Source organism: Leuciscus leuciscus (genome assembly GCF_965113295.1).
Source record: "Leuciscus leuciscus genome assembly, chromosome: 2".
NCBI classification, from domain to species: domain Eukaryota; kingdom Metazoa; phylum Chordata; class Actinopteri; order Cypriniformes; family Leuciscidae; genus Leuciscus; species Leuciscus leuciscus.
Genome location: NC_138726.1, coordinates 63,374,893 through 63,400,965, shown reverse-complemented (window position 1 = coordinate 63,400,965; position 26,073 = coordinate 63,374,893). Strand labels below are relative to the sequence as shown.

At 40.7% G+C, this 26,073-nt stretch overlaps 1 protein-coding gene and 1 long non-coding RNA gene across 2 annotated transcripts in view; both read right to left on the bottom strand.

Annotated features, from left to right (window-relative positions):
- LOC309492637 overlaps positions 1 to 26,073 on the bottom strand; it is a 246,160-nt gene that overhangs the window by 132,992 nt on the left and 87,095 nt on the right. The window lies entirely within an intron of this gene.
- On the bottom strand, positions 10,632 to 13,387 carry LOC309483687 (E3 SUMO-protein ligase ZBED1-like). Its single transcript, XM_082149619.1, has 2 exons — positions 11,614 to 13,387; positions 10,632 to 11,251 (listed from the first exon to the last, which is right to left on the bottom strand). Exons 1-2 carry the CDS (start codon positions 13,078 to 13,080, stop codon positions 10,847 to 10,849), a joined length of 1,872 nt encoding a protein of 623 aa, XP_082005745.1. The 5' UTR covers positions 13,081 to 13,387; the 3' UTR covers positions 10,632 to 10,846.

The window sequence follows — 26,073 nt, the reverse complement described above, 5'->3', positions numbered from 1 at the left end:
AGTGTCACTGTCACTTGATGGTGGATCTGGTGAAGAATATGAGCCAGATGCTGAATACTGGGGAAGTGAGCTCTGACGAGGACGGTGATGATGGGAAAAAGCATCTGCTCAAATTGAACCCTTAAAATATCAGGAGAGTTTTATACTATTGCGGCAGTTAGAGATCCACCCGAGTCGCTAAAGGCCCAAATATATGTAATAATGATTGCCGAAACACACAGTGTAGAATTAGGTCAGAATTGACCTGTCCCATAAACCTCCACCTCACACAGCGTGAGATAAGATCTGGTGACGAAGCTGTCAGCGATCAAAATAATAAATTTTTATATAGTTTTGAGAATATGGATGAGGACGCGAATATGAGCCAGATGCTGAATGTATTGGGAAATGAGCTCTGACAAGGATGGTGGTGATGGGAAAAAAAACATCTGCTCAAATCTGCCCTTTTCAAATGTAGTTTTATACTATTGCGGCAGTTAGAGATCCATTCGTGTTAGATATACATTCGAGTTGCTAGAGACCCGAATGTGTAATAGGGATTGCCGAAACATTCATGCATTTAAGGGTTAAAAGTGTACAATTAAGTCAGAATTGACCTGTTCCATAAACCTCCACCTCACATAGTGTGAGAAAAGCCTTGATTTTTGGAATTAACATGTTGACATAACGGCCGCCCATTCCACCGCATGAGAAACTGACAGTGCCACCTGCTGGAACGGGTGAAGAAACAACAGCACATCTGGAGAGAGAGGGAGAGAGAGAGAGAGAGAGAGAGAGAGAGAGAGAGAGAGAGAGAGAGAGGGGAGGGGGGGGGGGTTAACAAGCACTTTATTATTCTATAAGCCTTACATTACATTACTGGCAGTTCTTAAAAAATAATCATTAAAAAATAAATAACTTTATAATTAGAAATTCACAATGAGCTGATAATTTTGTACCATAGTACCTCATTATTTACACCATACATCACAAAAGAAAACCACATTATTTGTAAGTCTGTAATAAGCGAATTCGATTTTCAGTCTTCCCTCTACCAACTGTCGAAACATCATTTCAGGATCTATTGTAGCAAGTTGTAGACCTTTGTTCTTTCTTGTTTTCCAAATTGCAAGTTTAGCTGTTCCCGTCAAATAATTTTATAAACATATTTTCCTCCTCATTGAAAAACTATATTTCATTCCCCCAATAAACACTTTATCGGAAAAATCCTCATTAAAACTTCTAAACCAAGTCTTAAGCAAAACAAAAAGGTATTGTAATCTGTTACACCTTAAAAACAAGTGCTCTAGATCATCCTGCTCCCCACAAAATCTACATTCCCCAACTCCTGCCGGATCCAGGTGTGCCACATGTCGGCACGTAGCTATGGCTTTTACTGTAGTGCAGTATATTGCTTTCTAAGACACATTTTTAAAATGGTCTAGCTGAGGGATCTTGAAAGATAAAATCGAGTCTGCAACTTCACCTTCATCTTCTTCATTTATGACAGGTGACATTTTTATTTCTGGAAAATCTTGACCAGTTCTCATGTCCTGTGTTTGTCTCAGTCCTATCCAAGTCCTGCAGCTGCTTGGTAGTGCATTACAGATTTCTTCTTTCAATTTTGAAACAATTCTTTTCCAGGACTTGGAAGGACTTTAATCCCGTCATCTCTTGAAGTGCCTCAATGGATTTCCAACCTCTCTCATCCAAGTTTCTGAACACCATTCCTCAGCAAACATCTCCTCACGCTCACGGAGGACAACCGTCTAGTCTGGACCATTGGGTTGAAAAACAACGGTTCCTCTGGAGTCCAATGTCCTTGGTCACTCATATCTCGCTCCACTCTAAAAACAGTTCTCCATGTCTGCAGCATAGACTTATAAAAGGGTGGAAGCTCTGACAGGCTTACTTCCTCGAGTTTCATTAAAAACAGGTGTCTATCAAATCCAAGTCCTCCTGCCTGCTTCAAAAACACACGGGCAGTTTTGGCCCATACCACATCCATTTTGTAGAGAAGTCTCTACACAGCTTGAATCCTAAAGGCCCGGATCCAACTCCTCGCATCCACCAAGCCTTGACTGCCCTCTTGAACTGGTAGATAAAGTGCAGCTGCACGGATCCAGTGCTGTCCACTCCAGAATTTTTTTTACAAATGTCCTTTGTATCATAGAAATAAGTTCCTCAGGAGGCTCCATAGTTATAGTCCTGTACCACAACATCGACGCAGCGAGATTATTGACAACCAGAGCTCTCCCCCTATAGGACAATTGTGGCAATAGCCCAGTGGTTCTCAACCTCTCCTGCAGGGACCCCCTGACAGGCCATGTTTCTGTTTTAACCCTGAAATGGCACACCTGATTCAATTAATTAAAGGCTTAATGAGTAGTTGACTAATTGTTTAATTGACTAATTCCTACTCTAATAAATACTCATTAATTGAATCAGGTGTGCCATTTCAAGGTTAAAACAGAAACATGGCCTGTCAGGGGGTCCCTGCAGGAGAGGTTGAGAAACACTGCAATAGCCATTTCCATTTCGACAATTTAGCAGACACCTTCTCCAGCAGACCCTCCCAATTTTTCTTTTGAAATTGATCATTCCCCCAAAAAAACTCCTAGTGTTTTCAATCTGTCCTGTCTCCACTGTAACCCACCCGGGAGTTGAGGAAACCCAGTACCTTCCCACCTACCAATCCAATAATAAACACTTCACTTTTAGGCCAATTAACTTTTTAGGATTTTTCATATATTCCAATAGTTTGGTTTAAGGTTGTAATTGTCAGGGTTCTGCCCTGTCAGCTTTGTCTGTGTTGTCTTTGTTTCATGTCTCTATGTTTGTGTTGTGCTTAAACACATGGCTGTGTCTTTGTTTGTGTTTGCCATGTGCTCCTCTGTCTCTTCCTCCTTGTTTCCCGTTACCACGCCCCCTTGTTTAGTTGAGTCATTGTTTGAGTGTTAGCACCTGTCTCCTCGTTAAGTCCTTGTTTGTCTGAGTGTGCTCACCTGTTCCTCATGTTCCTAGCTCCCTTTATATGTTTGCTCTTTCCCTCTTGTGTTTGCCAGTTCGTTAAATGTTGTACTTCAGAGTACTACTGTGTCTCAGTATCGTTCCTCTTAAGTCGTTAGTGTTTTGTTGTAGAAGTTTGTTAGTGCTCTGTTTACTGCCATTGGCTCTGTCTTGTTTCCCTGTTCCAGTCCTGTCCAAGTCCTGTCCAGCAAGCAGCCCTGTTCTGAGCCTGAGGGTGCTTTCACACTTGGTTCGATTGCCTGGTTCGAACCTGAGTTCGATTGCTCCCCCCTCCCCCTGCCCCCGATGGACTGTGTTCACATTATATTATTTGTATCCGAACCGCGGTACTCTTACGTCATCATGCTGCAGCTGGCGCGTACTCGTGTTGCTTGGTAACCGCTATGAAAAGGCGTCAAAATGGATAGAATTGCTCGCTTCACATTTGTTCTTTTTTTTTTGAACCTTTGGTTTTGTTTTCAAAGAAAAGATACAGAAACACACTTGCGTCTGTCTGCCGCAAAAGTATTAAAACCGTTCCAAAGACAGCGGGATGTCGGGATGTCCGCCCGCCTGCCGAAGACAATTTTTGTGGAGGCAAGCAGAAATCATCTCTCTGCTTGCAGTGCGTCAATCCCGCTTTTCGTCAAGGTAAGTGTATATAGACCCTTTTACAGTTGTTAAACACACACTCACGCAGGCACGCACCAGATTATACGTCATCAATAGCGGTTCACTTCCGCGATTTGGTACAATTGCGTTCATATCAGCAGCGAACCGTACCCGAGTTCACATGAACCGTACCCCAGACCACCTTTTTAAGCGGACTCGAGTACGGTTCGCGGGTGCGCACCCGAGTTCGGAAAACAGCGTTCACATCATCCAAACGAACCGAACTCTGACGTCATTCGAACCCGGGTGCGCACCAAAAGTGCTAGTGTGAAAGCGCCCTGAGATACCTGAGTGTCAAGCTGTAAGAAGTTCCTGTCTGGCTTTAGCTGGTTACCTCTGGTCTCACTCTGATCTGCCATATCTTCACTCCAGCCCACGGATACCTCATTACATCTGCTGCTCTGCTGTTGTCACTGTCTCATCTCTACCTATTGTTTGGATTGCTACCTTCTCCCACCTCGTCGTGTCATCTGTTTGTCAATAAAGCTGTTAATTGTCATCCTGCATTTGAGTCCTCCTTCACAGATCCATAACAGTAATATCCTTTTGACTTGTGATAAAAACACTAATGTCATCTGTATATGCAGATAAAAATAGGTATTACAACTCCTTCAAGATTCTTCCTCAATCTGCACAACAAAGGTTCAATAACCAAGCTGTATAATTGCCCGGAAAGTGGACATCCTTGTCTAATGCCTCTCGACACAGATATTGGTTCACTTAATCCACCACCTGCTTTCACCATAACAGAAACATTACAATACAACAACCGAATATAGGACATAAATCTGTCACCAAACCCAAAATACCTTAACACATTAAAAAGATATTGATGATCAACTCGATCAAAAGCTTTTTCTTGATCTAGTGACAGAACTCCAAGATCAACATGATGAAACTGATTAATATTAATTATATCCCGTAATAAAAAAAGATTATCCATTATAGATCTTTCAGATATACAATACGTTTGATCATTATGAACCAACAAGTCTAAACAGTGTTTAAGTCTATTTGATAAACATTTGGAAAATATTTTATAATCAGAACAAAGTAAAGATACTGGTCTCCAGTTTTTGAGAAGTCCCAAGTCCCCTTTCTTCGGAAGCAGCGACAAGACTGCTCTACGAAAACTTATGGGAAGAGTTTCCCACTTCTAATGCAGTCCAGCAACACTTCAGAAAAATCTTGTCCAATTTTTTCCCAGAACTGTTGATAAAGGTCTATAGGTAGTCCATCAATTCCAGGAGAACGGCCAATATGCAACTGACGCATTGCTTCTGTAAGTTCTTTAAAAGTGATTAAATTGTCCAGTGCCTTTTTCTGTTCATCCCCGAGCTGAGGTAATTCCTTAAGCAAATCATCAACACTTTCAGTATCACAGCTCTCAGCACTGTATAATTGTTTATCAAAATCTCTTGATAACTTTCTCATTTCAACTGGATTTGATGTTACTGATCCATCCTGACGACGATGAGGACACATCTGTTTTTGATTAACACACTTTTTTTTTTTTTCAGGATTAAAAAAGAAATCACTTGGAGCATCCATATCTTTGATAGTGCAAAATCTTGTTTTTTCAACGCATCACAATGTACACCTTCATTATTAGTTACAAGATTTTTTTTCCAACAACTCAATGTCCTTTTGTAGAGTTTTTACTGTTGTTTTGACCATAGTTGATGCATGAAAAACATAATTCTGACTAAATAATCTTATATTCACCTTTCCCACATCCCACCATTGACAAAGATTCTCAAACAAAAGCTTCTTCAACTTCCATTCACTCCAAAACACTTTAAAACTCTCACAGAAAAAAAAGCATCATGTAATAATTTAACATTCAAATGCCAGTATTAATTAGATCTTAATGTCTTTTTTACATTTAAAACCAAAGTGATCATATGGTGGTCTGAAAACCCGTTTGGAAAAATACAAGCATCAATTACTCTATTATTCCACATTTCTTTTATATAAAACCTATCCAATCTTGAACCCCAAAATCTATTGTCACACACTTTCAACCATGTATACTGTTTCACACCGATATTTCTTGTTCTCCATACATCTGTTAATTGAAATTCATGCATAACTTTGAACAGTGTGCTACTTGATTGACTATGAGGCTCTTCCCCATTTCTGTCCACTGTAAAATCTGTTGTGCAATTCCAGTCCCCTCCAATTACAAGACACACACTATCATCATACTTCTGGATGGCATTTCTTAATTTCAAAAAAAGATCTTGTCTCTCAGGACCACTATTGGGGGCATAGACATTAGCAAACACAAACATGTTTCCCTCATACTCAATTTCTATTAGTAATAATCTACCTTCAACGATCTGTTCCACATTTAAAATGTTAACATTCATGTTTGCAGAAAATAAAATAGCCACTCCCATTAAATGTCCCATGGCTCAAAGCAAACTTGCCTTCCCACCACACACCATGTGTTTCTTGTAAAAAAAGAAAGAAACATTAACCTTTTTAATTTTAAGAAATTCTGAAGCCACTGCTAATTTACCCCTGTCTCTTCCCCCATTAATATTTAGAGAACCCACCCTCAAATTATCCATGTAAGAAGAGAAGTATAGAGTGGGGAAAGACAGTATAAAAGCCACCACGTGAGATTTATTCATCTTGATGTCTTGATGAGAAACAAATGTATCTTTTTGCAGTTTTGTTACCATCTTCTTCAATCGAAATCGTTTCTTCTTATCCAAAGCCTCATAGCTAACCGTTCTCTGCAACAACAACAACACTGTCGCAATCAATTTCTCAGCATCCGGAAAAAAATCTGTCACATCAACAGTCTTACCAAAAGTCGAATCTAGGAAGTAATTTATCACTTGTAGAGTGTACACCTCTCCCACTATCTGTGAGCCCATAGCAGAAATCTCGGAAAGCGTATCATCATCCTTTATCTCTGTATCACAACTTTCTTCATCCATTGATGTATCAACATTAGCACTTGCAAATTCACCATAAATCTGGTCACTCACATCCAGTGTTGGGTAAGTTACTTTAAAAAAGTAATTAGTTATAGTTACTAGTTACTTCTCACAAAAAGTAACTGCGTTAGTAACTGAATTACATCATTACAAAAGTAACTAATTACCAGGGAAAGTAACTATTGCGTTACTTTTTTTTTTTTTAATTTAAAGTTTAAGTATAAGAAATTTTTCTTGGATACCCCCAATATGAAATGTTAAATGAATTAAGAACATGCTTCTTAAGAAATGTACCAAAAATAAATAAATAGTAATAGAAAATATAGCCTACATACACATACACTAGTGCATATCATTAAAATGATAAAACTCACACACCTTTACAACTGGTAGACATTCTGTATAGCCTACTTGAAGTATTTTCTTCCTCACAATATTAAGTTTAACAAAAAGTGCTCTCAATATAATACTGAACAATGTACCAACATAAATAATAATAATAAAAAATAATCTTTTGGGGCTTTATTTTTATAACCTACAGAGAACGTCATCACCAGAGGTTATTTTAGCCAAATTAGTCGTGTTTGCCGCACAACAACCGGTCAAACAAATAGCCATGTTTGAACGTTCCCTGCAGGTTATTTTGGAGTTTATGTTAGGCTATATAAACTAATTAAAACATTGCATATGATACCAATATGCTACAGAGATTATTCAAATGCTGAAATGTGTAATTTATTTATAAATAAAGTATTTATGCTCGTTGCTCGGACACACTCGGTCTCTCTCGCGCACTGTCGAGCGCGTTCTCAGACACACTCGGTCTCTCTCGCGCACTGTCGAGCGCGTTCTCAGACACACTCGGTCTCTCTCGCGGACTGTCGAGCGCGCTGGCTCGCGGCATTCGCCTCGCTTTTGTCCAGTCCGGCGCCTCATAAACACACACACAGAGAGAACCTACTTGGATGAAAACCGCTTCAGTGAGCTCAATTATAGTAACGCCGCATTTTTATTGACAGTAACGGCAACGGCGTTGTAACGGAGGAAACAGTAATTAGTTTGATTACTCGTTACTGACAAAAATAACGCCGTTAGTAACGCCGTTTATTTATAACGCCGTTATTCCCATCACTGCTCACATCATCATTCATTTCACAATTTTCACTTGATTCTGTTTCAGCAACCACTTTCTCATTTTGACCGTTATCAGTAACGCTTTCAGCCTGTTCAAGAACGTGAGCGTCCTGCTCCTCCACAACTCGAGCGCGTTCTCTGAGGCCTTCGCCGTCACCGCAGCACTCGGCCTGGCGCTTGCCACACTAGTCCCACTACTCCCAGCTTTATGTGGGCATGCTAGTCTCTTATGATCAACATCCCCACACTCAAAGCATTTCATGCTTCCCGTGTTAGCATAAATCATATAGGCCTTTCCTTCGTACAACACTCTAAAAGACACGTCTAAATTTGGTTCATTCAAAAACATGAACACCTGTCTTCTGAAAGACATTACATTTTTACAGCCGAGAGGAAGCGTTTTTATCGCGCTAGCAAATTTTCCGTAACGTGAAAGCCCTTGCTCAATTTCATCATTCGGAATAAATGGAGGAACGTCAGATTCGGTTACCTTCGTAGTTGGCGCAACCAGCGGTGAAACAACAACGAACTCTCCACTTACCACAATTCCATTAGTTATCAGGCGGCTAAATTGAACCTCTTCCTTCACAAAAAACGACCACAGCTTTGTTCATACGAGAAGCCGATGCAATATTCTTGTGCCCTATCTCCTCTCCAACAGCCATTAGCACATCCTCCACAGTCACACTGGTCACAGGAACACACCTGACGCCGTGACGAAGGGAAACAGGTGACGCTACCCCTACGAAGAGGGACGCCATCCTGATCCCAAACAAAACTCTACAAGTATCTCACACAAGTTGAAAGTTGAGAGAGAGAGAGAGATCACGAGACATCAGGTGACCTGCTCAAATCCCGATCTGAGGACATGCACAGCTAGTAACTTCACCTGGGATTGTCGTTGCCGTTGTTTTCCAGGGAGTTTCCGATGCGGATCTCTACTCCAGTCATGCGCTCTGGACAGCAGTCTGCTCTGTTGGTGATGGTCACCCTGTTAATGTAGTAATAATCCAGCAGGTCCAGCCTCCACCACGAGCTGAGCTGGTCTGATGTGACGGAGCAGTATGAGGCTTCACCTGGAGCGTATCTGGTGCCGTCGATGGCGTTTCCGGCTCCCCAGCGTGCTCCATATGTGCTCGACTGCACAGCTTTTCCTTTCAATGCCAAATTCTCTAGAAAAGATTTATTCAAAAAGATACAGAGGGCCAAGAAGAAATAAGACTGTAATGTGCGAAGTGTCAATAGAACTTTGGCAACACTTTAAAATAAGATTCCATTAGTTAACAATTACGACTACTTCTAAAGCATTTATTAATTTAACATTTAGTTTATTATTAAAATCTAAATTTCTGTGTCAATATTATTTAATGTATCTGAGCTGACATTAATGAACAGTTTTTTTATTAACTACTATCAAATGTATTGCTTGGTAAATGCATTAACTAAAGTGTTCCCAGAACATTTTACCTTCCAAGTTTTCTGAGCTGCCCTGATTGGAAAAGACACCTGTTGCAAAAACCAATTATTTCCATTGATTTCTAAGAAGCTGATTAATGTTGCATTTGATTCTTTGAATATTTGCATAAAGAATTGCTGAACAGTATCTATAATTTCAGTATCATCTGACTGATGCATGTCATTTATACTCACCAAAAAGTAAAAACAGGTAACCGAGACCCTCCATCTTGTTTTTAAAGATAAAGGTCACTGGAATAAAAGGACATCTTCAGTGAGGACATCATATATTGCAATAATTAAAGTAATAGGTGAGATTCTGCATGTGAGAATGACATACTGCACCTGTGATGGTCAGATATGAAGAGTTTCTCCGTCTTCCCTCTTTATATTCGTCGTTCTCTCCTCGCAGCTTCAGTCTCCACCCTTTTGAGATCCTCTCTGGCCGTTTGCTGAATATATTTCACACGTCATTGGACCTCCAGAATTGCTTTTCTCTGCTCACCTTCACCTCTCACGTCAAGACTAATTTACAAAACAAATCTGCCAAAATTTATTGAGATTGAGATTGAGAATCTCAGGCGTCAGAAGAGAACAAAATGGCCGGTACTTCGGATTCATTTTCATACAGTTTTTCTTTCCAGGCTTGTCTACATCCATCTAAATGACCAATATATATGAGTAAAAGTGAACATTTACATCTCATAAGAAAACACAGCATGGTTACGATGATTCATATGACATCAGATGATTCCTAATAGGAATTGATCCTATTCTGAACAAATACTAATGAAACCCATGATGGGAGGGGGGAAATCTGCTGAGTTTGCAAAACATTATCTGGCATTTTTCATCAACATCTTTTATTATTCAAATGTTTTGTACTGAATAAGGTTTTAATAAAAAGGTTTGTTGTAAAGTATAGATGGCACAAAATTTGAGATATTTAGTCTGTCGAAACGGTTTTGATCTAATTGTATCTAATTTTACGTCTCAGGAAAATAGTGATCTATGACATTGTATTGAATGTAATGGACACTGTTCCCAAATGAAGCTAGACGACGATGACGACGACGACGACGACGACGAAATAACAAGAGTATTATTCCAAACGCGATAACAACATGTGAGACAGTGTGCACTAGACACAAACAATACCGGAGACTAAACTAATGAAAAGCAGGAACTTAAATACACAGACGATTAACACAAATGACGAACAGCTGGGGTGAATGTGGTTAGTGTCCATGGTGACTAGGGGTGTAACGATACACCAATGCCACGGTTCGGTTCATATCACGGTTTTGGAGCCACGGTTCGGTTCGGTTCGGTTCTGTTTGCTGTGGGGGCAGGGTTCATGGCAGGGCACCAGCAAATACAACACTAGATTCACTTTTAACTTAATAAAAACAACAACAACAACAACAATAATTTAACTTATTAACTTTATCTTTATTAACTTAACTTTATACATTGGCTTCACGTTTTCTTTAGAACAGTAAGCACACCTGAGTTAACTAAAATGAAATAAATGCCTCTGCTGACTAGTCAGAAATAAACTGCACACCTGAGTCAACTAAAATTAAATAAATGCCTCCACTGACTAGTCAGAAATAAACTGGTCTAATAAAATAAAATTTATAATACTAAAATTTTAAATTCTTCTTCAAAAATACCATCATGTCCACATTCTCAGGTGAGAGGCTTGCTCTCTGCGCTGTAACAATGTCCCCTGCTGTAGAGAACACCCGCTCACTGGGGACTGATGTTGCAGGGACTCCTAGGAAGCATTTAGCCAACCTGGCTAAATGGGGAAACTGGCTCTCTTTGTCCTTCCACCATGCAAGTGGATTTGACTCCACTTGAAGAGTCGGCACTTCCTTGTAACGCTGCACCTCCTCTTGCACCATTTGAGACAGAGACTTGGATGTAGGTGTGCTCGTCTCCACTGGAAATAACTTTCCAAACAGTTCTGCGATTGGTGCTCTTTTGGCTGGAGGATCACATTCACTGCTGGATGCCACTTCTGACTGCTCCTCTGAGGCTTGGGCCTAACAAGGACAAAGCCACAAAATAGTTTTAAGTTACTATTGCTAATTGCAATTCATATCTGACAAATAAAACTACCAAAAACATAGTGATGCTCATCATTTCTGATGATCTAAGTTTCTGTTTAGATTTTAATTTAATTTATTTTAATTTAATTTAGAGTTTCAAAAATTATATATGTAAAGTGCTTTTCACAGGACATATTCACTACTACAAGTAAGATATTTTGCAGGTCTGTGGTATTTATAAACCATGAAATTTATAAAATGTATTTTTTTAAATGTATTAATTAATTAATTTAAATTAATTCATAAAATGTATTAAATTAACTCATTTTGGAATTAAAACAATTAAACAAAAATACCTGCTGTGAGGGATGGTATTCCAGAATCTTCTCTATCAGGCTGTTGAAGACGATGCTGCGCGTGGTGTCATCCAGAAACGGCAGAGATTTAAAACGTGGGTCAAGTGCAGTACTCATATGAAGAAACTGCACAAGTGTTGAGTCAGAGTCTGGGTATCTGTTGGTGAAGTCGGACACAATGGCAGACTTGACATCTTTCACAACTGCTGAATCTGTGTAACTCACGTTCATAGATTCCAGGATGGTGTGTTTCAGTGGCATTATCATTGAAACGGTTGGCAGCTGTTCAGTGCTCAACAGAGCTGTTACAGTTTTCAGTGGTTTGAGAACCTGAACAATTTCCTCAGCTACTTTTACATCTTCATCAGACAGAGTAACAATGTCCTTAATGTTCCTCTTAACATTCTTGTCTGTAAGTGCTGAGAAAACAGCAGCCTGCTGTTCCAGGTAGCGCTCAAGCATGTCATAGCTTGAGTTCCACCTGGTGGGGACATCCTGGATCAGCTTGTGTGTAGGCAGTTGGAGCATCTCTTGTTTGTCCTTGAGCACTGCTGCAGCAGTAGTGCTTCGATGGAAAAAAGTGACAACTTTTCTCACTCTGCCTAAAAGCCGTGACATCTGGTTAACGCCCATCCCCCGTTGTGAAGCCAGGTTAACAGTGTGTGCAAAACATCGAATGTTTGGTGAAAATCCGGCTGCTTTAACTGCATTCACTATGTTTTTGGCGTTGTCTGTTGTGACGGGAACAGTCGCGTTTTCTCTGTCAATTTTCCACTCAGCTACAGCTCCCTGTAGTATTTCCGACAGATGATCACTTGTATGGCTTTCATAGACAGCGCGTGTCTGGAGAACGGGATTTGCAATTACCCAGTTGTCGGTAATATAGTGCGCCGTGATCGTGATGAAGGACTGAGTTGCACGGGAGGTCCATCCGTCTGTAGTTAAAGCAATGAATTTTGCATTGCTCAGGTCCTCCACCAGTTTGGCTTTCACTTTGTTGTAAAGTTGAGGCAAAACATTCTGACTAAAATGTGGTCGGCTCGGTAGTTGATATCTGGGCTCTAACACATGTAGCAAATGCGTGAATCCGTCGTTCTCAACAACTGAAAATGGGCGCATATCCAGCGCCATGAAAACACCAATTGCCTTGGTAATTGCTTGAGCACGGTCTGAGTCGGCCTGTAGCTTAATTCTAAAGGCAGTAGGAAGAGTTTCCTGTTTTTGAGGTCTCTTACGTGTGCTGCTGATATCAATGTCGGGATGATGTCTCCGGAGATGCGCTTGCATGTTAGAAGTGTTTCCCGTCGTATGAGAAACTTTTGTGAAACACTTACGACAGACGACGTGCGTTTTGTCTATGACACGATTTCCATTATTGTAGTCCACTGGAAAACCAAAATATGCCCACACAGGAGACGTAAATGTGACCGGAGGATCTTCAATCTCAATATGCCGCGAAGTTGCCATCCTGAAGTGCGTATGTAAACTCCCGAGCGTGATCGATCGCCCAAATCACGTGTGTGACATGCACTTTATTTAGTAAATAATAGTATAATAATATTTAGTAAAACTACAGCTCTTATTAGTTGTTAAACGTGTACTAATTACTATTTAATCAAATGTCATGGAAGAAAAAAAGTTTTGTGACAAAGTGAAGTGAGAATTGGGCCGGGGCAGCAGGGGGCGGGGCACGTCCGGTTCGACATGAGAGTATCGCGGTTCGAACCGTGGCTGTTGTATCGCGGTTTTTCGGTTCGGTTTGAATATCGTTACACCCCTAATGGTGACTGATCGGTGGCGGGAAACACAGACAAAGAAACACATGTGACGAAAGAAAACAAACTAAAAGTCCATGAATTTAATATAACTGAACATAATGGTGACAGACCAAGTGATAGTTTTTATTTTAAAGTAAAAAAAGATCAAATTAGACACTTGGGGTAAGATGGGCCACCCAGAATTGGCACAGAAGGCCCCAAATGGCATGTTGTACATTTGTTATTATTTTTAAATGTAATACTTAATGTGATTAATGGGGTTATTATTTAATATTTCCATGAATTAGATGTAAATTTCAGACATCTTTGCTTTCATTAAACCAGGTTAGTTGAGTAATATCATTAATTCACAATGATGCTATTATGACATATCTTAAATAAGTTATTAAGTTAAGTAAATAAGTTATTATTTACAAATAAATAAGTAAATATAATTATTTATTTTTTACATTTAAGATAAATATTTCTTACCGGGGATCTGCTTTGTCGGTCATTGGTTATTCAATTATTATCAACTAAATTGTCAAAATAAAATTTTATATAGAATAGTTGATTAAAGTATTTTACATTAAAAACACATTAATTAATGACACACACATAAGTGAGCAGTTCATATGATAATTGGGAGACAGGGAATCAGGCGTTGAGGAGAATGTCTGTGCTTACAGGACCGGAGGATGGTGGATGACAGAGTAAATGATGGACCGGATGCACACACCTCACTGGACGACAGGAATGCAGATCTGATGGACATATTGTAATAGAAATTTTACATTTAGATGTGTTTTTTACTCTTAGATGTGTTTTTACTTTTAGAAGTGTACAACTTGTATTAACATCTGTCACTTTATTTTTTACTCATAAGTATTTGAAGAAATATATTCATATAAGCTAAAGCACGTTATTAAAGATATGTAGCCATGTTTCAGAAAAGCATAAGTTAAGACAAGCTTGCAGGGACAAAATGTCCTGGGTGATAGACGGCAAAGAGACTATACAGACTCAAGTGACCCTGTACTTCAAGTGTCCTTTTGTGAGCTCCGAGTGTGAAAGTATGTGCGCAGCTTCAGATCAAAATAGGGATAGACAAAAGGTGTGAATTTTGAGCAGCAGCTAAAAACAGGAACTTGTAGTAGACGTGATATTGTTTTCTGTCTAGATATAGGTTATGTTAGACCAGAGATCTCGAATGAAAGACATATTACCTTTTAAGGTAACGAAGGCGATCTTTTGAGAAAACCAGGATGTGTTTTGTGTATATAAGCTGGGCAAAAAGCAGAAGTCGGGGCCTTCCCATACCAGATGCGTTCTGTATGTGAATGTCAATTTCTTGCAAGAAATAAAGATCTTTATAACCTTTGAAATCTCCAGCTGTCTTCCAATTATTATTTAAAGTTGAGGAGAGAATTTCCACGACAAATGGCGACGAGGAGGGATTCGCAAAGCTGATGACCTCCGTGGACGAAGCAATTGACTGAACATCCCAAAGACAAGAAGTCTCTGGCTCCGATACCCCAACGCTAAATTGCAAGGGATGGGAGAATTGTGGACACCACGGCAGGCCTAGGTGGACGCGATCCCGAATAAAGAACCAAGCTACAAAAAGCACGGTGTTAATTGTTTTCCCAGAAGGGCCAGAGTTTGGAGAATAAACCGGAAGGTAATTCTCAAACGTCTAGACAAGGTGCGGTTTGGAATAAGCTGAAAGTGATTTTCAAATATTTAATAAGGCACTTGTCTGGGAAAAAGACCTAGCATCGACGGATGTGGGCATTTTTGAAAGTCCTAGATTGACGGATTTAGGCTGGCGTGGTGGCGACGCTGGGGGGGAGGATTAACACAGTAAATATAGTGCGTGTGAGAACGCGACTGGGAAATTTTAAATACGATACTGAAAAAAAAAAATATTTAATATGCAAATATAAATACCGTCGAGTATGTTAATGATAAAGAATTGGAGACAGTGGATTTCTCAAAAGGGTGGCATCATAGGATACCACAGTTAATTAATGTGTTTTTAATGTAAGCATAAGTGTTTAATGTCTGAGTGTAAACCATCTGCAAAAGACAAAGGGAAATTGGACAAAAAAACAAGTCCAAAAATATACAGAAAAATATAATTATGACTTTGATGGTCGAATTATAGATGTATGGTTAAATGAGGCAATTACCAGACAAAGAAAACAGATAAATGTAGCATTAGCAACCATTAGAGAGTGCAATGAGAGACAAAGCCAGAAAGAGGGAGCCAGAAAGAGGAAGCCAGAAAAAACTTTACTAAGCTCTGTTTCTAATTCTTCCGAGGAAATGAGATGCATGAAAACCCGCCTGGGTGAGGACGACCGCTGTCTGGCTCCCTACTCCCCCTACCAAGCACCACCAACAGTGGCCCTCCATGAACCACAAAGACAACCAGGAGCAATGGGAGGTCAAGATCAAGACAAAGACAAAGAAGAAGAGGGAACGAGTCTGCAAGCAAGACCACCAAGACACCCTGAACATCGAAGCCTGCTAGGTTCGATCACCCTGCCCTTTGCTCCTCCAGACTACACTCCTCCATCTGCAAAATTCGTAAATGTTCACCAACCCAAAGAGAAGCACAGGCCAGACAATCAAAGATAAGTACGTATGAAGAATATCTGAAAATTGTTTTTTCTGGACGGTCTGGACCCTGAAATAGGGAAAAAGGTCAAGCGTCTGGAAGAAATCCGACGACACGCAACGCATCAACAACAGCTGCTGAGAGACCAAGCCAAGAACAAACAGAAAAAGATTGACAAAGACACTCAACTGGCTCTGCTGAAGATGGGGTGGAAGAGGACGTGGAATGGGTGACCGACCCGCAATGGACCCTGAAGTTTGTTATAATTGTGGGCGAAAAGGACACTGGAGAAATGACTGTCCGGATCCTCCAAAGAACAGAGGATTCCAACAGCCACCAAAGCCACAAGGAGATTGAAAGGAGGAGGGGGAGGGGAGCGACGGTGAGGGGTCTGACTCCCAGGTGGTAAATATGTTTAATCTTATCTCTTTTTCTGCTCCTTGCAATGAAGAAAATCTGCTTGCTGTTTCTTGCAATGAAGAAAATTCGCTTGCTGATACTGAACGAATGTATAAAGCATTTGGAAAATTACCAATGATTGATATCAGTATCGAGGGTAGGAAAATTAAGTTCTAAATTGACAGTGGAGTGAAGAACTCAGCAATTAAAAATGAACAATTGCCTGATTTAATTGTATTATCTGGAAAATGGGCAACCTCCAGAAGTGCCACAGGGCATCTGGTAAAGGAACCATATACAGCAGATTTGTCTTGTCAGATTGGTGATCACTCATTTTCTCATGCTTTTCTTGTAACTACTACCTGTCCTTGTAATCTTCTGGGAAGAGATTTGATGTGTAAACTGAAGCTGAATTTGTTTTGTGATGACAGTGGCCTCACTGCTGATATGAGTATGGTGCGAATGCCAACTGAAACATTATATGTTTTTGAACGGAGCACTCCTCAGTGTGGTCTGCAAAACAAAGCCACAAATAGGATGCCTCCTGACCATGATTTCATGGAAGAAAGTGATTTGCATTGCACATGTCATGTTAGCAGTGAGCCAGATGAAATGTTTGCTGAAAAATGGTCTGAACTAGAGATTGAGGAACTGAAAACCTCAGAGTTAATCTGGTCAGATAAATGGTGTGCTGTGAAGGTCAAATTGACTGATAGCCAAGCATCACTGTATGATGTAGAGGGGAAAGTCCCTCACATCTTTTTAGCTAAACCACAGACTGCAGAGTGGAGAGGCATTGGGCTTTTTTGTGAAACAATGTGACTCACTAAAAGATTGGTGGCTGACAAAATGTGTGGCCATCTGAGCACAGGGTTTTACAAACAGTTACTATTATAAGAAAAAATATTAAGGTAAGAAAAAATATTAAGGTAATCAGAACTGTTAAAGTGATGAATAAATAGTACTATATGAATTGCACGTGTTTTAAATATTATATTTTTTATATGAAGGCGTCTAGAATTTGTATCCCGTTATCCCTGGGAGACAGTGTGGAAAAACAATGTTTTCTAATTATAGACGGTTGAGATCACATGCTGTCATCATCAGGGGTACGAGATAGAAATGTTTTTTATTTTGTCCATGGATCAAAGATTGTGTGAAGATTTTCAAATCTTCTTTTAAATAGCTTACGAGCAACAACAAAAAGTTGGGAAATTGAAATTGTGCAAAGAATGACAAATTGCATTTGAGAAATTAAAACGGATTCTCTCAACTGCAATTGTAGGTCTATACGATCTCTATTTAAAGTGTTTAATCTATTTGATTTTGAAAAGTTAGGTTTACGTTCACGGTGTTAAACTCAAACACATGACGACTGCATCGGACAACTGAGAATTGATATCGTAACGTACAGACACTGTCGCAAGGGGAATGCCACAGTGTGTCTACGTTCAGTAGTTTGTCGTCTGCGAACTTTGTTACCGTTCATATTTGGTGGTATTCCACTCCTAATATATGTTCCCCATTCAGTTCATAAACTGCTGAGGCAGACAATGAATGAATGAATGAATGAATCTCTGGCCAGAGAGGTGTGTGTGGAGTGTGTGAAAGTGAGAGTGTGAATTATGGTGTTCAGAGACATAAATTATGTCAATCAAAACAGCTGTATCTAAAAATTATAAAGTGAAACACAGGGTAAAATATGACCCAACAGGGAAGAAAATATTCCCAATAAAATAACAACCATGGATGATTTTGACTAACTATCCTGAGCTGGGTTATTGTTGTGGTAGAAATAAACAATGCCACACACGTACAGTGTATAACTTTGGGAAGGAAGAGAGCAAGCTAGCTTGCCCTGTCCACCCAATACTTAACGTTTTACTTTTTACAGGATGTCATGATGGATCTCATCGAACAGAACTGATTCTGTTCCAAATGTATAAAATATTGTCTTGTTACTGTTTAACATGAAATTTTACAGGTCTCATCGGAGGAAAGGACGACCGGCCAGACAAGCAGATGAGTCTGGCGACATGATACATGTTGTCACTAACCAAAATACTTAAGGTCTCCATTCACAGGTTGTTCTTATGGTTCACTCCACAAACAAGGTCCAGTGGACTGCGGTTGTGTTCTGAGGGAAAATCTTGCAACTATCAGCAAGGTTGCAGTGTGTGACACCTCCGTCCAAGCTTCTCACCTTAGACTACACCAACCAGCTTGAGCCAAACGCCAACCAGCCCTCAGCAACCCCAAACGGCGACACCAACGACAACGCACAGCGTCAAGTGAGGGACCAAGGACGTGCTAGTAACGTTCCTCCCTTGCCAACGTGGGATAAGCCCATTGCAACGTTTCGCAAAGAATCACCCTGGTGAAGATGGAACGTCCATGGGGCAACGAGATGATCAACACAGCTGGAGGAAGATGTGGACCAACTAATGCTTTAAGCTTAGTATAAGAATTAATTTTGTGTGATGTTTATTGATGTTTTATTTGTTTTAATCAAACTATACTGTAGGACTTGAGTATTTAGATCTCATGATTTGAACAATTACTGATTAATTTGAAAATATTTCAGGTACTCGTAAATTAAGAAGAGGGAAAATGTCTTAATTCTGTAGAGTATAGGGACTTTAAATAGGGTCATTACTGTAAAGATAATAAATAATCTAGGGACTATTTTTGAAGAAACTTAAGGGGTTTAGAACCCTAATTCAGATATCATAGATGCTAAAAAAAAATTTAAAAGTTGTAATGGTTGTTCTCTAATAAGAGAGAATAAGTTACTATGCTGGACTAGGTCCGAATAGATAATAGGGTAAACTTCTATAGCGATGAATGAATGACTAAATTAAATATTTTTTAGGTGTTTCCATTTGTTAAAATAGCAAAAGAAAAACTTTCAAAGGGAGATTGAAATATTTAATTTAAACATATTTAATTTCTGGATTATTATTAGTTAAAGAAGTTACCAGTGTGATTATTGAAATGTTCCTTTCATGTATTGTCTAATGTTTGTATTTGATATCTGAAAGGGGACTGCGGGTCTAGTCTATCTAGGAATGCAGTAACAGTGCTTGCTTATTTAGCCAGGCTTCCAGAAATGAAATATGGATTTGTTTTGTTGAGAAAGGTCTTCAACGTGTTAAAAATATATATATATGTATCACAAAGTTAAAACCAAGACCAAGAACAATGTAACTCAAACATGTCAAATTTAAACTGAAATGAATCTAAACAGTTAAGACATTTCAGTGAAATAGAATATTTGCTCATAAAACAAAATTCTAAAAAGCTTTCTTAATTCAGAATGAAGTTACAGATTTAATGATCTGGATCACTGGATCCATTACAAATAGAGGAAGGACATGTTATGTCCATCAGTTAATTCTGGAAAAATAGGATTTTAGGATAAGTAATTAAAGATTAAATAGCATATCAGCAGCTAAGGCTATTATCATGGCAACAGCTGGGTGAGAGTTAATTTTAAAATTAATGACATTGTTTGAAACAAGATAATACAGTTATTGATATTTGTGTTAAGGATAAAAATGAAAGTATTCTAGAACTTTTTGGTTAGATTTTATTACACAGATCCTTAAATAGATCTGACTAAGTAAAACAATCGCCTGCTTGAATTAAAAGCTAGTAAAATATGGTTAAGAAAAATGGTTAATCAGCAGTATCTAAAGGCCTAATAGATCAAGGTGATTCGAAATTTAGCAAAGGATAATGAAACTTGGTTCAAAGTTAAAAGGCAATGTACTATGGTATGGAGAAGTAAATGTCAAATTTTGTGTATGTTCTTTGAATGAACATGGGGTGGAATGTAATAGAAATTTTACATTTAGATGTGTTTTTTACTCTTAGATGTGTTTTTACTTTTAGAAGTGTACAACTTGTATTAACATCTGTCACTTTATTTTTTACTCATAAGCATTTGAAGAAATATATTCATATAAGCTAAAGCACGTTATTAAAGATATGTAGCCATGTTTCAGAAAAGCATAAGTTAAGACAAGCTTGCAGGGACAAAATGTCCTGGGTGATAGACGGCAAAGAGACTATACAGACTCAAGTGACCCTGTACTTCAAGTGTCCTTTTGTGAGCTCCGAGTGTGAAAGTATGTGCGCAGCTTCAGATCAAAATAGGGATAGACAAAAGGTGTGAATTTTGAGCAGCAGCTAAAAACAGGAACTTGTAGTAGACGTGATATTGTTTTCTGTCTAGATATAGGTTATGTTAGACCAGAGATCTCGAATGAAAGACATATTACCTTTTAAGGTAACGAAGGCGATCTTTTGAGAAAACCAGGATGTGTTTTGTGTATATAAGCTGGGCAAAAAGCAGAAGTCGGGGCCTTCCCATACCAGATGCGTTCTGTATGTGAATGTCAATTTCTTGCAAGAAATAAAGATCTTTATAACCTTTGAAATCTCCAGCTGTCTTCCAATTATTATTTAAAGTTGAGGAGAGAATTTCCACGACAATATACAGGAGAATGGAGGACTAGGAAGACGCTGGAGAAGAAACACAGGAGTGGCACAGGAGGAGAATGCTGGAGGAATTACAGGAGAAAACGCTGGTGACAAGTTGCTGGAATCGCTGGCGAAAACAAGGTCCACTTCGTTCGGGAATGAGACCGGACAATGAGCTGGGGCGAGGTGTGTGCTTATATAGCTGAGGTGCAGCTCAGATGAGGGTGCAGATGAGGTGCAGGTGTGTGTGTGATTGGAACTCAGGAGAGGGAGTGTGCTGTAATAGGCAGTGCGTTGTGATTGGTTGGGCGTTCTGGAATCTAGACTAGAGGGTAAGCAGGGGGTGCAGGCAGGTTATGAAGATTCCAGGGCAGAGCCAGCAGTTCGGGAGACCAGGGCGTGAGTTCGGGGACTGAAGGCCTCTCTGGGGTGAGCTCGGGGACTGAAGGCCTCTCTGGGATAAGCTCGGGGACTGAACTGAAGGCCTCTCTGGGGTGAGCTCGGGGACTGAAGGCCTCTCTGGGATGAGCTCGGGGACTGAAGGCCTCTTTGGGGTGAGTTCGGGGACTGAACTGAAGGCCTCTCTGGGGTGAGCTCGGGGACTGAAGGCCTCTCTGGGATGAGCTCGGGGACTGAAGGCCTCTCTGGGATGAGCTCGGGGACTGAAGGCCTCTCTGGGGTGAGTTCGGGGACTGAAGGCCTCTCTGGGGTGAGCTCGGGGACTGAAGGCCTCTCTGGGATAAGCTCGGGAACTGAAGGCCTCTCTGGGGTGAGCTCGGGAACTGAAGGCCTCTCTGGGGTGAGCTCGGGGACTGAAGGCCTCACTGGGATGAGCTTGGAGGATGAGCTCGGGGACTGAAGGCCTCTCTGGGGTGAGCTCAGGGACTGAAGGCCTCTTTAGGATGAGCTCGGGGACTGAAGGCCTCTCTGGGGTGAGCTCGGGGACTGAAGGCCTCTCTGGGGTGAGCTCGGGGACTGAAGGCCTCTTCTGGCTGGAGGCTCAAGTGCAGCAGCGCCCATCTTGGCTGGAGGCTCAAGCGCGGCAGCGGCCATCTTAGCTGGAGGCTGAAGTGCGGCAGCGGCCATCTTGGCAGAGGGCTCTGGTGTGGCAGCCATGACGGGACAATATTCTGGAATGGTGGCCATGACGGGACGAGACTCTGGGGCGACAGGGATGGAAAGGGAGTCCCAAACTGCTTCCTCCAGGGTGTAGGACGATCCACACAGCCACGGGATGTTTTTTATGTACCTGTTCAAGGAACACGTGGAAAGATGGATTTGAGGGTCGCATCGTTCCAGGACACCTGGTGAGCGAGTTCGAGGAACTCCTCTGTGTATTCCTCGATCAGGCGGTGGTCCTGGGAGATGGAGAGAAGCAGATCGGCTGGGTCTAGGGGGATGAGGAAGATGCCCATCTTGCAGTCTGTTTTTCTTAGGTCCGGTCTTCTGTTACGGAAGCACACTCGGACAAGGAGAAGGAGATACAACAGGTGGTTTTATTGACAACATGGGGAATACGCTGTGATAGGCAGTGCGCTGTGATTGGTTGTTGCAGGAACCTGGCAGATCTGTGACACATCCAGTACATGCTCACATTTTTTCTAAATTTGTTCCAATTTAAAAGTAAATCCACATGGTTCTGAATGGGGGCATATTCCCCAATTCTACCCTATTATAGCATTATTAATTATTATGATTAAATACAGATTATGTACTTTTATTAAGTATTGTTTTTATGTATTATGTATTGTTGCATTTATTGTTCATGTATCCAACATGTCTATGTAAATGCACCTTGAGTCCAAGACAAATTTCCTCTCTGGGATAATATTTGATTTTCCTTCTTTTCTTTCTTTTAACAGAAACTTTTTAAATTCTGTGTTCTCCTCTGAGACGTTTGCAGATTAATTTAGTGTGTGGAATGTGGATCAGACTCTAGACTATCACATATGAACAGATTATATTAAAGGGATAGTTCACCTAAAAATTTAAATTAGCCCATTATTTACGCACCCTCAAGCCATGTAAATTCAAGACTGATTTACAAAACAAATCTGCCAAAATTGCACATGAAAATTTGGATCTTTGAGAATCTCAGGCGTCAGAAGAGAACAAAAGAAATGTCAGGTACTTCGGATTCATTTTCATAAAGTTTTTCTTTCCAGGCTTGTCTACATCCATCTAAATGACCGATATATACAAGTAAAAGTGAACATTTACGTTTTCAGATAATGTTTTGCCAACTCAGCAGATTTCCCCCCTCCCTCCATGAGTTTCATTAGTATTTGTTCAGAAAAGGATCAATTCCTATTAGGAATAATCTGACATAATTTGAATCATCGTAACCATGCTGTGTTTTCCTATGAGGCATTTTTCATCATCATCTTTTATTATTCAAATGTTTTGTACTGAATGAGAAAAAGGTTTGTTGTAAAGTAAAAATTTGAGAGATTTATCAGAATCAGAATCAGAATCAGAAAGAGCTTTATTGCCAAGTGTGCTTGCACCCACAAGGAATTTTTCTTGGTACTGAAGCTTCCAGTGCACATATACAAATACAAATACAACAAGAAACATAGTAATACAAATTCTAAGAATAAAATATATAAAAAAATAAAATAAAATAAAATAGTATAAAAAGTAAAAAAAAGGGGTCACAGTTGGGTTTAGTCTGAATAAACATTAACAGATTATGAACATATTTACAGTATTTTGAGAAGTATGAATAATATAAATATAAATATCACCTGAGTTAGAGAATATTACACTAGACAGTGGGAGTCTAGTGCATGTTACAGATTATGAACATATTTACAGTATTTTGAGTAGTATGAATAATATAAATATAAATATCACCTGAGTTAAGAGAATATTGCACTAGACAGTGGGAGTATTGCACTTGCAGGCATATGCCTTGGGGGGCATGTTAAGTGTTCAGAAGGGAAATGGCCTGTGGAAAGAAACTGTTCCTGTGCCTGGATGTTCTTGTGGCCAGTGATCTGTGTCGCCGTCCTGACGGTAACAGTTCAAACAGGGGGTGTCCAGGGTGAGTGGAGTCTGTGATGATTTTACCTGCTCTCTTCCTCACTCTGGAAGAGTACAGGTCCTGGAGGGTTGGCAGGGGGGCACCAATAATCCTCTCTGCTGTCCGGACTGTCCGTTGTAGTCTCCTGATGTCCGATTTGGTAGCTGAACCAAACCAGACAGTGATGGAAGTGCTTAAAACAGACTCAATGACGGCTGAGTAGAACTGGATCAGCAGCTCCTGTGGCAGATTGAACTTCTTCAGCTGGCGAAGGAAGTACAGTCTCTGCTGGGCCTTTTTCACAATGGAGTCAATGTGATTTGCCCACTTCAGGTCCTGAGAGATGGTAGAGCCCAGGAACCTGAATGACTCCACTGCTTCCACAGTGCTGTTCATGATGGTGAGAGGGGGGAGTGCTGGGGATTTTCTCCTGAAATCCACAATCATCTCCACTGTTTTGAGCGTGTTCAGCTCAAGGTTGTTATAGCTGCACCAGACAGCCAGCTGTTCAACCCCCAGTCTGTAAGCAGACTCGTCACCATTTTGGATGAGACCGATGACGGTGGTGTCGTCTGCAAATTTCAGGAGCTTGACAGAGGGGTCTTTAGAAGTGCAGTCATTAGTGTACAGGGAGAAGAGCAGTGGGGAGAGAACGCACCCTTGGGGGGCGCCAGTGCTGATGGTGAGGGTCCTGGATGTGAGCTTCCCCAGTCTCACTCGCTGCTGCCGGTCTGTCAGGAAGCTGCAGATCCACTGACAGATTGAGGATGGCATGGAGAGCTGAGTCAGTTTGGCTGTGAGAAGATCAGGGATGATGGTATTGAAGGCCGAACTGAAGTCCACAAATAAGATCCGTGCATAAGTCCCAGGTCTGTCAAGATGTTGCAGGATATAGTGCAGTCCCATGTTGACTGCATCATCCACAGACCTGTTTGCTCTGTAAGCAAACTGAAAGGGATCCAGAAGGGGTCCAGTGATGTCCTTCAGATAGGCCAACACCAGTCTTTCAAACGACTTCATGACCACAGACGTGAGAGCGACAGGTCTGTAGTCATTAAGTCCAGTGATTTTAGGTTTTTTGGGAACCGGAATGATAGTGGAGCGTTTGAAGCAGCAGGGAACTTCACACTGCTCCAATGATCTGTTGAAGATCTGCGTGAAGACTGGGGCCAGTTGGTCAGCGCAGGCTTTTAGACAAGCAGATGAGATGCCGTCTGGGCCTGAAGCTTTCCTAGTCTTCTGTTTTTTGAAGACTCGGCTCACGTCCTCCACACAGACCTTAAGCTCAGGTTGGATGGCAGAAGGGGGGAGGAGAGGGGTTGCAGGAGGTGATGGTGGATGTGTGAAGTGCACATCAGAGCGGGTGTGAGGTGTGAGTCTGGGCTTCTCAAACCTGCAATAGAATGCATTGAGAGTGTCAGCCAGTTGTTGATTCTCCACAGATCGGGGGGATGGTGATTTGTAGTTGGTGATGTTCCTCAGGCCTCTCCAGACTGATGCCGGGTCGTTGGCTGAAAACTGGTTTTTCAGCTTTTCAGAGTAGCTTCTTTTAGCAACTCTGATCTCCTTTGTCAGTCTGTTTCTGGCCTGGTTATACAAGATTTTATCCCCACTTCTGTAAGCATCCTCTTTGGCATGACGAAGCTGTTTGAGTTTCCCAGTAAACCATGGTTTATCATTAGTGAATGATAAGAATGTCCTGGTAGGAATGCATGTATCCTCACAGAAACTGATATATGATGTTACAGTATCTGTGAGCTCATCCAGATCGGTGGCTGCAGCTTCAAAAACAGTCCAATCAGTGCAATCGAAGCAGGCCTGTAGATCCTGCTCTGCTTCGTTGGTCCATCTTTTTACAGTCCTTATTACAGGTTTAGCTGATTTCAGTTTCTGCCTGTAGGTCGGTATAAGATGAACCAAACAATGATCAGAGAGCCCCAAAGCTGCCCGTGGGACGGAGTGATACGCATTCTTTATCGTGGTGTAACAGTGGTCCAATATATTACTGTCTCTGGTAGGACATGTAACATGCTGTCTGTATTTTGGCAGTTCACGGGAGAGATTTGCTTTGTTAAAATCCCCAAGAATGATTAAAAGAGAGTCTGGGTACCTTTGTTCCATTTCAGCTATATGTTCAGCCAGCTGTTGTATCGCCGCGCTCACACACGCGT